We start from the raw sequence: 15785 nt of genomic DNA on the forward strand, positions 1-15785 counted from the left end.
ACAGGCTTTGAGATGTATTTCCCAATCTCATTGAACAATTTGAGTTATTGATTCTAGTTGACCTTGTTTTCCTTGTTAGAAAGTATGTATTTCTAGTAATTTAGATAATCTAAATGTGTCTTGATCCATTCTCATCTTTTCTTTTTAGTCATTACATTTTTGGTCTTTACATCGTTTCTTCTTCTTTTTGTACTCTTATGGCCTTATTTAATGATTTTTATCATCATTTATTTGTTCTAACTCCATCTCAATGCTGTTCTCCTTTATTTTTAATTCCTTTCTAATTTGTTTCTTCAGAATTATAAATGCTAAATTCTGATTCAAATAGCTTTTACCTTCCTTAACCTTTCTAACATTCTTTAGTTTACTTAAACGTGTTTATAATGTGATATTCTTCTCATTCTCATTATTTTTACTATAATACATAAAATTAATATGTATTACTACAATACATAAAATTTACATGATAAGGATTTTCTTAAATTTCACACTTCTTTTTTTACATAACCTTTGGCTTCTCTCTTTAGTCTCAGATTTTGCCTTGCTGTTTTATTGTTGATGCAGTATGGATCTACTGTGTCACCCAAATGCCCATAGGTTTAATGCTCTGTCACCAGCTTTTGACAAAATCTTTAGATAGTGAAATGAAGTTAGGACAAGTGGGGGGACATGTCTTTGGAAGGCTGTGGTACCATAACTCTACCTATCTGTCTTTATGTTAGCTTTCCCTTCTTCCCCATGAAGTAATAATCTTGTGTGCATATAATTCCCACTGTGTTGTGCTGTCCTGCACAAAGGCAATGGATCCAAATGACTACAGAATAAAATACCTAAAAGCCACGAGCAACAAAACAGCAGCAATAAGCAAAAAAAAAAAAAAAGTTTTTCTTTATAAGTTGTTTAAACATGAGCTATTTGTCACAGTAGCACAAAATTACTGTACTTGTAGTTTTAAAAAATGTGATGAGCTAATTTCTTAACTTGTTGTTTGTCTGTTTTACAGCTTTATTTGGATTTTTCTCCATTACTTTTGTCTTTCTACTGCTTAGTGGAAATTCTATTCATAGAAGTTTCTCTTTACTGTGAACTCCTTGTCTGCAAGGGAACTGTGGTTAATTTCTCATGGGGTCTGGAGTGCTCTGGCTGTGTCTGAGCTTACCACAGCACCCTTGAAATTATCTGTTGTAGTGTACATGGTGCTCTCTTCTTTTAACTGGTATTTTCAAGCTGACATTGGGGTTTTCCACTAAGGATGTGCAGACTCAGGTCCGCAAAGGCTCATTTACATCCTATGGCCTGCTCCAGGTATTGATCCACATCCTGTTCTATAGCTGACAGATAACTCCCAGACCCGAATACGGACCAATGGGAACCTTTGTAAGCTAGTCATGTTTTAAATGTTCATTTGTTTTATTTTTACAGTTATTACTTTCTCTTCTACAGGTTTTTTATTGATAATAAAAATATAATATGTGCCCAACTGCAATCTACTTAAATTTGTTGTTTCCATTATAGCAATTTTAAAATGCTATTTTAAAAACCATTTTAGTGCTAAAGAGATGGCTCAGTAGCAAAAGCACTTGTCTTTAAAGCATAAAGGGTTACAGTTCTGATCCCCTGACCTTAACACTAAGGTGACAAGAGACAAGAGATTCCTCAGAGCACACTGGCTAGGAAGGTGAGATAGAAGGTGACTCTGAGTCTGAATGAGAATGTCTCAGTGAGTAAGGTGGTAGACCAGTAGAGGATGTATTCAAAATCAACTTCTCTAGTCCTCCATGTACATAACCATTCACATGCAAAAGCTGAATATGCGTACTTCAGTCACAGAAGAGTAGTAAGAAAAAAATCACATTTCAATGTTGTGGATTATTAGTTGAAGATGTGTTACATTTATTTATGCTGTGGTATGTTTGTTTAATGATGCGAAGATGTGTTGCATTCTTTTATGCTGCATTTGTTTAATTTTGTGAAGCTGTGTTACTCTGAATGTCTATATCACCTGATAGGTCTAATAAAGAGCTGAATGGTCAATAACTAGGCAGGATAAAGGGCAGGCAGGCAGAGAAAAAAAATAGGAGGATAAATCTGAGAAGAGAAAATTGAGGAGTAAGAAAAGGAGAAGGAGAGGAGGACATCAAGAGCCAGCCCCCAGATACACAGCAAGTTGCTAAGTAAGAAGTAAAGAAAGTTATATAGGATAGATATTGACAAAAGTTCAGAAGCAAAAGGAAGACCAGGTATATTGCGGTAAATAAGGATCAATGGTAATTTAAGAAAAGCTGGCTAGAAATAAGCCAAGCTAAGGCCAGGCATTCATACAAAAGAATAAGTCCCAGTGCACTTATTTGGGATCTGGGTTGTGGACCCCTAAAAGAACAAAAGAGTAAGAGTAAAAAACAATCGACAACATTTTACATAATTTTCTATCAGATAAAAATACAAACAGATAAGATATTTTCTCACTGTGACCATAGTATTACATGGGTGCAATGTACTTTCCTGACAAAGCTCATTCCTCTGACAATAGTTCAGTGACACCCTCTTTTGGTGGAGGTGGAAACTTCATGACCTGTTATCACAAATAAAAGTGGTCAAAATGTATTCCACATTCTGACAATTAGCATGTGATTCATGATGGAGCCTACCTCTTTAAATTTATACTAGACTAGTTCTCCTTCTCTTTTTCAAAATTGTATTGATTTATTCATCATGAATTTATTTACTACATATATATGTATTTATGGGTGGGTGTGTTATGTGTGCATGTTGTTTTTTGTATAAGCACATCTGTGTGTATATGTAAGGCTCAGGATAATGTAGGAAGTCTTGCTTGGTTATTCTTTACCTTATTCACTGGAAACCTTTTACTGTTTTAATAACAGCCATTGCTAAGCTGGAAAATAACAATGATGTGGATATTATTACAATCAAAAGCATATGCCAACTTAAGTTTTCATTTTAAAATTGGATCCTCCGTCTATGGTTCCAGAGGGTTAGTGTTCATGACTGTTATAGCAGGGAGCATAGCAGGTAGCAGGTGGGGTACTAAGGCAATAACTGAGTGTTCAAGCGCCCTCAAACAAGAATTATGCAGAGAATGGTTCAAGTCCCACCCCAAGTGACATACCTCCTCCAACAAAGCCACAGCTCTTAATCTTTCCCAAACAGTTCAACCAACAAGGGACCACATATTCAAATATATGACCCTACAGGGGTCACTCTCATTCATACCACCTCAACCACCAGAGAATATACTTTGAAATAGCTAAAATGACTGTGCTTAACCTTGATTCTTCTCTTAATATAATTTTCCATATTTATAGAGCCAGAAGAATTATCAAACATCTCAATAATGGTTCCTTGAATCCATGTTGCATATTTTATCTTCCTGAGCATACTATCCATGTTTGTTTTAACTTTGATTCTAATCACGTAATTATTTAAAAAATCTACAAGTCCTTTGGCATTGTTTGTTATTTGCCTCAATTTTATTTCAAATATTTTACAACCTCATAGGCCTGGTTATCTTTATATTGAGTTCTGAGCATTACATATGAAAAACTATAAAAATATTTTAGGCCTAAAAAAAAAAATTGGATCCTCCAAGGTCATTGACTTGTAGTTGTTCAGGAGCAGATAAATTTGTTGAGGGTTAGATTTATTAAGTGGCCCTCTCTAATTGGCAGACCATTGGGGGAGGTGCAAAAATTAGAGTGTTTTCACAGAATGAAGTCATATAAAGGATTAAAAGTGTCTTCCAGGGCTAGAGCCTGAGCTGTCACAGGAGCTAGAACAGTTCTACAGACTTGACAGAGTTTGAAAGCAGAGTAAAGAGGATGACCAGTAAGTGAGGGACCTTATTCACTGAGGCAGTTTCACAATTGAGCCTAGAGCTCACCTATATGGCTAGTCTAGTCAGCCAGCTGTCTCCTGGAATTCCCTAAGTCTGTGTCCTCAGCACTGCTTTAACAAGCAGGATGTCACACCTGCTTCTATACAGGGTCTGGGAATGCAAATTCTGTTTCCCATGCTTGTGGGACCATTAAGAAAAGCTTTCTGTTGTCATTGGCATGCAGTTTCCATTGCTGCAGCAAGCCAAACAGATATAACAATTTTGATCATTCATTATTTTTCTGTAATCTTTGCTGTGGGCTAAGACACTTAGATCTACATTTACTCTAAGTGACTTTTACACAGTAGTTCATAAAGAATTTGAACATTTTTAAAGGAACCTAAGATTTGAATAACTACAGTTTTATCCACCAAAGGCAAAATAAAAATACCATTAATACTTGCTCTGAAATCACAAAATACGTTTAACAAAACCTGTTGAATAACAGTGGTAGATATGAAAATGAATGGTAGTGTTTTATCTTGTATGTAAAGAACTGACACAACTGAAAGTAGTGGTGATTGATTGCTGAGGAGAAAAATTGAGCAACTATATGTATAGAAAGAAAACTAAACAAAACACCCAACAGGATACATTTCAAACATATTTTATTATATAGATAATGAAATCAATTTTCTTATCTTAAAACATGAAATTAGCTTCAGTTACATAAATTCAAGGTTTGCTTCTTTTAGACATACATATATGATAAAGTAAAAAGTCACAAGATTTATCGATGGTAAGCAATATCTCAAACAGAAATAATCAATGGCTAAGGAGATAAGGAGATTGTGCAATTTCCCTAGCTTCTATAAAATAGTCTGACAGTCTTGCTTCTCAAGAGAGAGGAGATGTCACATTAGACAGAGGTTAATGGAAGGATGGAAGTATGACTAAGTGTGTGGAGGCTGAAGATGAGCTCAGTGCTATAGCACTCACCTGGCATACCTAGGATCCTGGGTTTGACCCCCCAAATGAAAAGCAAGCGAGAACAGGAAACAACATGCACTTCTAGAGGGTAGAGTAGAGAACAATCTAGAATGAATTAGAAAACTCATGGGTATGGACAGCAGATCAACACTGGGAATTCTTATCAAAGAACACAAAATTTTACCTCTGCCAAAAATAAATCAGTAGTAAAAACAGAGTCCTTTCAAGGAAAAGGGGAAATACAAGATTTTAGCTATGTAATAAGACTTAAGTAAGAAAATGGCAACAAAGTATTAAGATACTTTTCATTAATAAATGAAAATAATCCTATTACTAGAATAAAAAGTCCCACAGAAGCATTGAAGAGAGTGCATTAATGTTTCTTTTAGACCTTGTCACAGGACTCAAAGAATGAGGAAAAGTCAGAAAGAGGACAATATGTAAAATGAAGAAAATTTCATGTAAAAGGAAAGTAGGTCTATATAAAAGGAGGAGACCCCTATATAAAAGGAAAGCAACTCTACATAAAACAAAAAACTTGATAAAAGATGTATGATGTATGATCTGCTTACTTGCTGTCTACAGCAAGAGGAAGGAGAATAGATGAATCTGGAAAGTAACAACCAAACTGGCAGATATGGACTTCATTCTGTTACTGAGCATTAATTCCTAGATACATGGATTGGATGGGGCATTTTCAGGGTAATGGATTAAGGTTATCAACATTTCATTTTCCCAAGCAATGGCATTTAAAAAACAAAATTCACAGCTTAAAGAGCTACCATTTGCTATATTCTATTATAAAGAAGGGCCATTTTTACATTAGCAAGGAAGGATCTGATTATTATATAGAATTTTAATTTGACAACAGAAAAACTACAGGATAAACTATATTCAACTGGGGGGATGAATGTCTAATTTCTAACTTCTTGCAGTATTTCAGCTCTACAGTACTCACTTATAAGTCCATATTACATCACTATTACCAGTAGAGGCCTACTGCTCACAGTCTTCAATTCATTTTAGAATATCTGAGATAGACTTAAAGAGCTCACCCAGCCATTTCTCTTGCCTTTCACCTACTGGTGAAAAAGGTATAAGAAAAAATCCAAATGTCTGGCTGTAGAAAATTCTGGAAAGGCTGCTACAAAAGGGAGTATTTTTGTTCAAGTTATAGTAGCTAAAATATTATCTGGGAATAATTCTTTAGAACCTCAAATAGTCAACTATGTTCACTTAAGACCCAATAATGTGAGGCTTATTTTAAAAAAAAAATCACAGATTCATTTTAATAATGACAGTTTCAAAAAGATTGGGGAAGGGAGAAGATCCTAGAAATCATACCAGGGTTCAGTGCTTAACTTCGGAAAAGGTACACTGGGTGATATGCTAGGCAGCTGTCCCAGTATGTACATGAGGAAGAAATTTGAGTGTTCAAGTAGCTGCTTATGTGTATTTGTTAGTTGCTCTCTCAGCTGATCAAACTTATCCTCAATTTTAGTGACTGGCAATGGTCCATTTACAGACATACTACACAGCAGTTATTTCTGAAGATGCACTGCGTGACATGTTTAAGACCTATCTATAGGGAGTTCAGTACATCAATATACCCACAAATCCTGTGATATGCAATGGAGTCTTGCTGGCAAGATATACAAGGGAAAGGATGCAGCTCATACCTGAACCTTATAACTTCTAATTTTCTAGTTTTACTGATGCTCTAGCTTCTTGAAAACATGTAAAATTTGTGGCTACATTCAATAACAACATAAGGCCCATCACATAGCTTTACAGTATTACTATCTTTATTCCTTTAGTTTATCGTCAATTAGCATTTCTAATTTCTATAAACTTTGAAAAAGATATGCATAAACAAAGAAAATGTTTAATATTTTGCAAGTATTGAGAAAACCTTTGTATTAGTTTTCAATTAATATTTATTGAAATTTTAAAATAAAATTATCATGTTACAAAACCCATGAAAGCATAAATTACCAGCTTTCTTGCTCTTCAGGAAAATACTCCAACAAGCCAAAAGGATTACGAAAATGAGAAAGACTCCAGCAGGCCAGCAGGAAATTAGCCCCCCTTGCAATCTACATGTACAACACTTCTACTTTTAGCTATCATAACATCATTCCCACCATCTTAGCAGGTTTTCAAACAGCTTGAAAAAGTTTTTGCAGTACTGTTTGGAGAACGAGGCTTCAAATTAGTAATTTTAGAAATCATCATTTCTTACTAAATTACTTTAAATATCAAGTAGAAATAAAACAAGCACAATTTGGTACTTTTCAAATGTTTACATTAATAGTGATATTAATAACAAAACAATTGGATAATGTCATAAGAAAATCTATCTGAGAGGAAAGGTGACTAAAGTTTTGAAAGCATGCTTGAATTAGCAATGGGGTATCTGGTTACAGATATCTAATATCTAACATCTAATGGGGCATCTGGCTCAAACTCTGTCTATAATTCCTAAGACAGGGTTGGGCTATCATGAGAAATGAACAAGCAAGAGATACTAAAAAATTCTGAGAAGATGAGAAAAAGGCTCTAAGAGCAGGCAGGAGTAAGCCCAGGAACACACCTGTTTCTGATCCAACTAGAACCATATGTGGTCATCCAGCCATTTGGCCTCACTATGTTCTATGTCCTATATGCTCTAAATCATAGATCTTGCTTGTTAGACTGTAAGCTCTTTCAGGGAAGCATCTGGTCTTTCCAACACAGTATGCAGGACAGGTGCATCAGTGCATCCGTGAGACACATATTGTTCAATGGATCACACACATCTGAAACAATGTACTCAGACAAGCATAATCTGTAGGCAAGGTGAAGTTTTCAAGTTTCTAAGAGCATGAATTTCATTAATGGGTAGCTTTTAATTAGTGTGATGCTCAGTGTCCTAACTCATGCAACATTTTCTACTTCATTTTGTGGGTGTAAGTAATGACAGAAACAATGACTTTCTCACTCTTCACAACTTTGACAGCTTGCCAGTCACTCAAGGTGAAGACAAAGATGTTTCAGCTCTCTCTGGGTATTTTCTATTCCATGCTGCTTCAGCCAAAAGACACTACTATTTTCTTGGTCTCCTAAACCACTGCCTTGTTTGGAAACTATATGCATTATGCAATTTAATTTTTATTCAAATACTCCATCTTACAGTAACTCAGCAATTCCCAAAGGACATAGAATATACAGTAGAAACAGGAGCCAAAAGTAGTGGGTTGCATGGGCTGACATTGGCTATCACCACTTTACCTCATAGAAACACTGAGCAGAAGCAGAGAACAATGCCAGAAAAGGAAAATGCCCTTGCTTCTCAGTGAGCTGGAAGTGAAAGCTACAAGCACTAATTCCAAAGGCCACTAAAAGGGTGTAAAGAACCCCTTTTACTTGCAGGGCCATCTTGATGTTGATCTTCCCTTTCTGAATCTCAGAAACAGTAAAACACTGAAATGTTTAATGAAATAAAGCTTCATTTAGGTGTAGTTTCAAAGCTCCTCTTCTACTACAGGTGTACAAATTAAATCATCATTATTCACTACTTGACATAAGATGCCGTTGAGGAGACAACTTCTTAATGTTTTTACTCACTTCCTGGTTACAGCTTCTTACATTAAAACCATCATATGGATAAGAAAAGTCATTTGATGAATCACGGCTCTCAAAACAGCAAGGAATGTTAAGAGACCAATGCTTAATAAATGCTGTCCCAGTGGAAGGATGTATAGTGTCGCTAATAAGATTGGGATTGAAGAGCCACTGCTGCCCTTTCTAAGACCTTTCAAAGTTCCTCATTTGGAATACTGTCATTGGCATTGACTTAGCACAGTGGCATTTAAAAATGAGTAAAGAGAAAGCATACACACCAAGTCTCATGAGATTCTGCAGCTATGGTATCTTTAAATTCTTTCGGCCATATGTATCTTTTTAAATGCACAAGATATTGCCATGATTAATAGGTACATTTCATGAAAGTAAAATATGTAGAATATATAGAGAAACCATACCTTCTATCAATAGCTCTTGTCCATGACTGCCCAGAAGTGTACGAGATAGGAATGGGGCAAAGTCTACAAAAATTTCACGAAGAAGAGGAGCAACTTTTTCTAAAGCTCTTTCAAGTTTTGCAGTGATGCTGTTGAAATTAAGACATAAAAACTAGTAAATATAATTCAATATAAATGCCAAATAAACTTAAGTTCTAAATTAAAATATTTATAAATCACAGTAAACGTCCAGTCCTAGCCCATGGAAAACAGGAAGCTTCATGTAGAAATATGGAAGGGACATAATTTTGCACAGACAAGTGTCTACTCTGTAGACCAAAGTTGAATGAGAACAACTACACTGTAAAAAAAGAGTCTGAGTTCTGCACCTAAAGAGACCAAAGACAACACCACAGATCTAGGGATGTCAGAACAAATGAGTTCTATATCTCCACATGAAAATGGCTTTGACACCCACTATACCAGTTACAAAGAATTTTAACTCTGTTCTGAAAAAGCATTTCCTGTAAATTAGGACAACTAAAGAAGTAACTGGAAGTCAGGTGACTTGCTTTGTCAGAGTAACTTTTTTTTTTTTTTTAATTTCCTAAACCCATTTACTTTCTCAATCCCTAAAATAGTATTTATAACACTCAGCATTGCAAGTTACATAGTTGTATTGCAGGTATATGATATAAGTAAAAGAAAAAAATGGGAAAGGAAAATATTTTTATATGGGCATGTTAATAATTTGGCTATATATCTATTTCTCATATAAATAATTGGTGAGAAAGACTGCTTAAACAGGAATACAGGCTATGCCATGTGATGTTATGAACAGCAGTTTTGACTGCCTGAAGAACAATGATCCTAACATCTTCCAAGTGGGGATTAACCAGGGAAGCCACAATCTGAGCAGAAAAGCAACCAGTACATAGTGAGATGTCAGTAATGTTAGTTTTGTAACTGATATTTTGAATAAAATCCACCTATAGGTACTCTTGTGAAATACAACTCTGATACATTACACAACAACAACAACAAAATCAATACAATGTTAGATGTGTGCACTGCCCACACAGAAGAGATGCAGTAAGGAGTTAACAGTGATGTGCTTATTTCAGACAGACCCTCCAGCTGTGGGGTGAGGCAGAATCATGGCAGACCATACTAACAAAGACTGCCCAGGCACCCGTTTCTGATTGAGCACATAGAGCTGTAATATGAGAGCGTACATGCAAGTCTTAGGTGATGTTGATGCTGATCAGGGACCACTCTGACACTGATTGCTCTAAAGAGAAACTGATGCTAAGGAAGGATAAGACAAAAGCTAAGGAGTTAAGTCTATCTGAAGGCTCAGAATTTTCACCATCACTATAGATTTTCTTTGACTTTTTATAACCACAAATAGAGCTCCCCCCATCTTCTATTTCACCAAATCCTTTTCATCTGCAGGATTATGTTCATAGCTTCCCAGATAAAGTAATTCTATCTGTGAGATTACAATTATAAAAATGAGATAGATCTAGATAATTACTATTTCCTAATGCTGATTTCTGAAAGAAGCACTGATATGAAGTTGTACTTAATTAACACAAGTAAACACACAGAAATACAAAAATTCAAGATTCTGGAGGTTTATATTCATCACCAAATCATATTGCTAGATTTCCTTCTCACATAGCACGAAAGCAGGATGCTGCTAATATTGATATTTACCTATTACCCCAAGTGTGTTTTCAAAAGAGTGTAAACTGTGTTCATTCATACATAATTTATCAAAGTAAATGGAACAGAAATAAAATTGAAATTTAGAGCCCCTTTATTTCTTGGCAAATAAAGACTTCAATCCCTCCACATAAAAAGGTATATTACGCTGGGCATGCACTTCTACTATCTCCTTTTCTTCTTGGAGAAAAGCACGGTATTAACTGTTGAAATTTCATGGTGTACATGAGAAAACAATTAACATGAAACAAAGAAATGATAACCCAGTGGTAACCCATGGCTTTCAGTCCTATTGACAGATGTTTCTCTCAAAGACATAGTAAAAGGAACTGCTGGGCATGGTGGGTACATATAAACACTAGAGGAATGGGGGCAGAAAATAGCAAGTCCTAGGTCAGACTGAGTCACAATATAGGACCACAAAGAAACAAATGTAACAGACAGAAAAAAAAAATCAAAGAATACCTTGAAGAAAATTATTGTTCAGGAAATAGCAGCATGCTTTATTTACTTCAGGGGAAATAGTTCTTTTTCAGTTTTCCTGAGAGTTCATTTCATTTACAAACCCCCATTCATTTGGAGCACAGAACACAACAGTGCAACAACTACAGAGCTGGCCCCTCAGTCTTCCAATCATACTTTACTTTAGCAACTTCCTAATGCTTGGGGAAATTCTTGCCCTGAATACAGAAATTACCCCTGGGCTGGACCAAAACTGTTTAAGCTTCTGACTTCTCTCCTCCCCACTCTTTACTTGAACTAAACATTAGAGATGCTCATGAGGCTACATCAGTGGCTCCTTTGAACTTGGCTTTTTTCTGGGTAGTGAGCAAAAACTCTTAAGAAAGAGTACCACTGATTTCTATATAGAAAATAATGCCTGTGACTGAAGCAATCTATCAACCATTTTAACAAAATTACTAGAGGGAAGAAATTAAACCTTCAAACAAGGTAATGATGCTTCAGATAAGGGTCTACATATATGCAATCTAATTATAAAACAATGTTGTCCCCAATACTTAATGTTGTTTCTTAAAAGAACACACACACACACACACACACACACACACACACACACACACACACACACACACACTTTCTTACTTAGCTGGGTGGTGGTGCACGACTTTAATACCAGCACTTGGGAGGCGGAGGCAGGCAGATCTCTGTGAGTTCGAGACCAACCTGGTCTACAAGAGCTAGTTCCAGGGTAGCCTCCAAAGCCACAGAGAAAAAAAAAAAAAAAAAAAAAACCACAATTAGGTACTTTTCTTTCTTTCTTCCTTCTTTTTTTTTTTTTTTTTTTTTTTTTAATGTAGGGTCTCACTATTAATCTCCAGCTATCCTGGAACACAATATGTGGATGAGGCTGCCCTGAACTCACAGAGATTTGTTTGCCTCTATTTCCAAAATGCTGAGATCAAAGGGGTGTGCTACTACACCAAACTAGCATTTCCTTTAATATGTATTTAAAACATCTCAGTAAATTAAGCCATGGGAGAAAACAGTGTCTAAAAACCCATGGCTACAATACTTACTCATTTTTTTTTTCTGAATAAAGATTTGACCTCAAGGTATCATCCAAGTCATGGTGGTTGTAAGAAGAATGCCAGCAGAATGGGGAAGATTTATGAACAATTAATTTGCAGACTTCCTTCATGCTATTTTATTCCTAGAAAACCTGTGATTACCCACACTATTTAGAAATTATAAGTATTATTTTCTTTTAATAAACTCCATATTATAATTGTCCTACTACATAAAATCGTAATTTTGATTTACTCTCAATGTCAATTCTTTTGTAGGATCACAGTTCATAATTTCATGAATATAGAAAAATTAGTATTTTTTGTAAAGTTTTAAAATGTATTCCTTCCTTAAAATCAGAAAGGAATGGGCAATTATAACAGAAGAATGAAAAGCTAAGGTAAGTAACTCTATTATGTAAAATAATGTATCTAAATGATACAGCAGATAGAAAATAATTCAATTAGGGAATTCTGTGGTAGAAACACTTCACCAATTAAATGTTCCTATATGAATTAGGAAATGAAGACAAAGGAAAGTGAAATGGTTTGTTAAAGAAAATGCATAAGAAGGGGAGTATTATGGTAGAGAAGCCAGCCATACAATGTTGTTCAATCAGCTACATGTTGTGACTAGTAACTGACAAGCTCTGGCTTTAAACATTTTATCAGGCTTTCATTCAATTACTGCTAAGAAACATGAGTAAGAATACTAGAGAGTTGATGGGTAAACAGATCAGAAATTTCAGAGTCAGTAACATGCAGTCAGACAGTTTCTAAGCTGTAAGTTTCTAGGGTTGCTACCACTAAGTAAAACATATGCTGTAAAAAAGAAATGTGTGCTTACTTTATTTTTCCATGATCTTATAAATCAAAAGCTGACATTTTCTGCTGATTTCTTCCAAACAGAATAATGTATACTTTAAAAGCACAATGCACACATTTAAAAAGTAGGTAGAATTACACAAGATTAAGAAATTGAGGCTGAACAGAATTCTTCTATATAAGAAGTTTATTACTTTATAATGTAAGCTAAATTCCAAGTAAACATTTTTCATGTTTTAAGAAACATGATGCCTGTTAGGGATGTGTTTAAATAATTATAAAAGCTTTTGGAGTGCATTTTTGGAAATTGTTAATTGAATGTTCAGCACATGGAAAGGAAATAACTGGACATGGAAATGCAGCAAATACTCCTTTCAAATTAATTGATTGAACAAAATGTCACCAAATTTCCCTACAGTGAACAAAAACATAAAGTCAAGAAAATAAAACACTAACTGAGGCTCAAGGCCCAGGATAACTGTACTTGAAATCACTGATATAGAAACTGTAATAAACTTCCTAAAAATTAAGCAGGAGCTGTTTCATTGACTCTTCTACTACCAGAGCTATGAGCTAGGCTGTGAAACCTCTCTAGAATGGAGGCTGCTTCAGCCAAGGCCACACCCAAAACTGGTCAATGAACAGGTGAAGGGACCCAGCCTTGATTTGACTGTGCCTCTCTAGATGCTACTGCAGTCTTGAATCTTTCCCAAACAATGCCCTGAGTCTTCTCTTGAAATTGTGTCACCTTTCTTTCAGACTAATGTTTACTCCCCAACCCTTTATAAGTGGTTTTATCAAGAACATTCCTCAGTAAACCAGACATATGCACTGGTTTGCTTATGAAGCTGCTTTCTGAGGTAGTCATTTAGTATGCTTTTAGAATAGCATTCAATCATAGGTATTTTGGGGAAATATAAGCTGAAAAATCAACAAATAACTTGAATACTTAAGGTGAGGTAAAGGACATCTATTTGTGAAGGAGAACCCCAGAGTTGCACACAAAACAACCACTCAAGGATTCACACAATGAACAGAATTCTATACTGACACTAGAGCATATATATATGCTGCCAGGTAGCTATGAACCTGGAACATGATATCAAAACAAGAACTTCTTAACAGGAAGAGGAAACAAGGCACTATGTGAGCTGGACATAACATTTCAGCTAACATTTGAACTTTCTGAAGTTGAAGTGACAGAATTCTAAAATGAGACAGTAAAATTCTCTGAGTGGTAAACACAGCAGGATACTAAAACTTTCAAACTTTTCTATAAGCCTCACCAATGGATGAAGAAAGACTGTATAGACTGTGCAAAAATAATCTTCCTTTATTTCCTCTCCACTTGAGATGTTTCAATAGCTGCAGCAAGAAAGCACAAGGCATAGCTAGGAATCATTTTAAATCTCCCCCAGAGAACAGGGTAACAGCCTAATGGAGATTGAGGGAAAGCTGTCAATCTTGCCAATTCAGGACTAAACTAAAGAAAGTCTAAACATTACTAGTGCCAGAACAGGAAAATTCTATGTACCCAGAATGGGGTAAGAAAACATTCTGAGACCTCAATATTTCAAGATTCCCATCACTGAGAAGTAGTGATAAGAACCCATGTGAAATAGAATTCTCTATCTGTCTGGCAGGGTAGACCATGACTGAGAATGAGTCAACACCCAAGCAGCCTACAGAGAGAGAATACAAGACCCTGAGAAAAGGTGATAAAACAGCTTCCACTTAAGTAAAAGGTAAAGACAGAGATGGTCTGAGCTGAAGTTCAAAGAAAATAGCCAAAAGAGTAAAAAAATAAAATTTTGCTAAACTCTAAGTTAGGATGACTTGGCTTCTGACACTAAAAACATGGCACATTTCAGGAATCAATGCTACTAAGATGCTGCCATCATATCTACAATTTCATTTCAACCAAAATTACAATTTTTCAAAGCAGCAGAAGAAAACAAAAGAGAGAAGCTAATACAACCAAGATTATAAGCAAATATGATTCTAGAACTATCTAAGAATCTTAAGCAAGCACTATTAGCATCTGTAAGAATTAAGACATGGCAAGTCAGCCAGTATGTAGGAGAAAAGGGGTATTATAAAGAAAACAAAAGTAGAAATGAAGAATATAATTAAGGATACAATATGGTTTCAATGGATGAATCAAGAAAGTTAAGGAAGCTAGGTGAAGAATTAGTGACTTTAAAGACTTTCAGGATTCCTATAGTGCTGCTGACAAAAGTGTCTATCAACAGATAAATGTATACAGAAGAGGTGGTATGTAGACCACACCCAGAATACTTACTTTTCTGTCACTACAAGTCATCTGCAACAAACATGGTTTGGAAGACAATATGCAACATGAGATAAATCACATATAGAATAAGTACTGTATGGTTGCACATATAACAAAGAACCTAAAGAACTCAGTCTAACTGAAATTGTGAGTTGACTATGGTTACATAGGCTGAAGATGAGGGAGGAAAAGGGAGGATGGGAGTCTGACTAAGGGATACAGTATTACAATTAGAAAGTGTAAGTTCTAATGACACAGTATGGTGATTTTAGATAATAATAATAATGCAACACACACACACACACACAAACACACACACACACACACACACACACAATGTCCCACACATTTTAAAGCTAAAAGATATGATTTTAAGTATTTTATCACACAGAAATTTAAGAGCTTTGGGAAAGTTAAGAAGTAATCTTTTATGGTATTGCTAAATCCCAGAAGTTCACTACACTAAATAATAAGTGTCCAAAGACATCTGAACCACAGCCCCTGGAACCTACAGATAGGCATGTATCATGTCAAAATTGTCTTTATAAATAAAATGAACAGTATGTACATTAAGACAGGGAGATTAG

At 35.4% G+C, this 15785-nt stretch overlaps 1 protein-coding gene across 5 annotated transcripts in view; it reads right to left on the reverse strand.

Annotated features, from left to right (window-relative positions):
• The window catches only part of Nbea (neurobeachin), a 511635-nt gene that overhangs the window by 293567 nt on the left and 202283 nt on the right, over window positions 1-15785 (reverse strand). For all 5 annotated transcript variants that reach the window (XM_051176972.1, XM_051176974.1, XM_051176973.1 and 2 more), the window contains exon 33: window positions 8848-8975. In XM_051176972.1, the coding sequence (XP_051032929.1) occupies window positions 8848-8975 (128 nt within the window). The remainder of the gene's footprint in view (window positions 1-8847; window positions 8976-15785) is intronic.

The sequence above is a fragment of the Phodopus roborovskii genome, unplaced genomic scaffold (genome assembly GCF_943737965.1).
Source record: "Phodopus roborovskii unplaced genomic scaffold, PHOROB, whole genome shotgun sequence".
NCBI classification, from domain to species: Eukaryota; Metazoa; Chordata; class Mammalia; order Rodentia; family Cricetidae; genus Phodopus; species Phodopus roborovskii.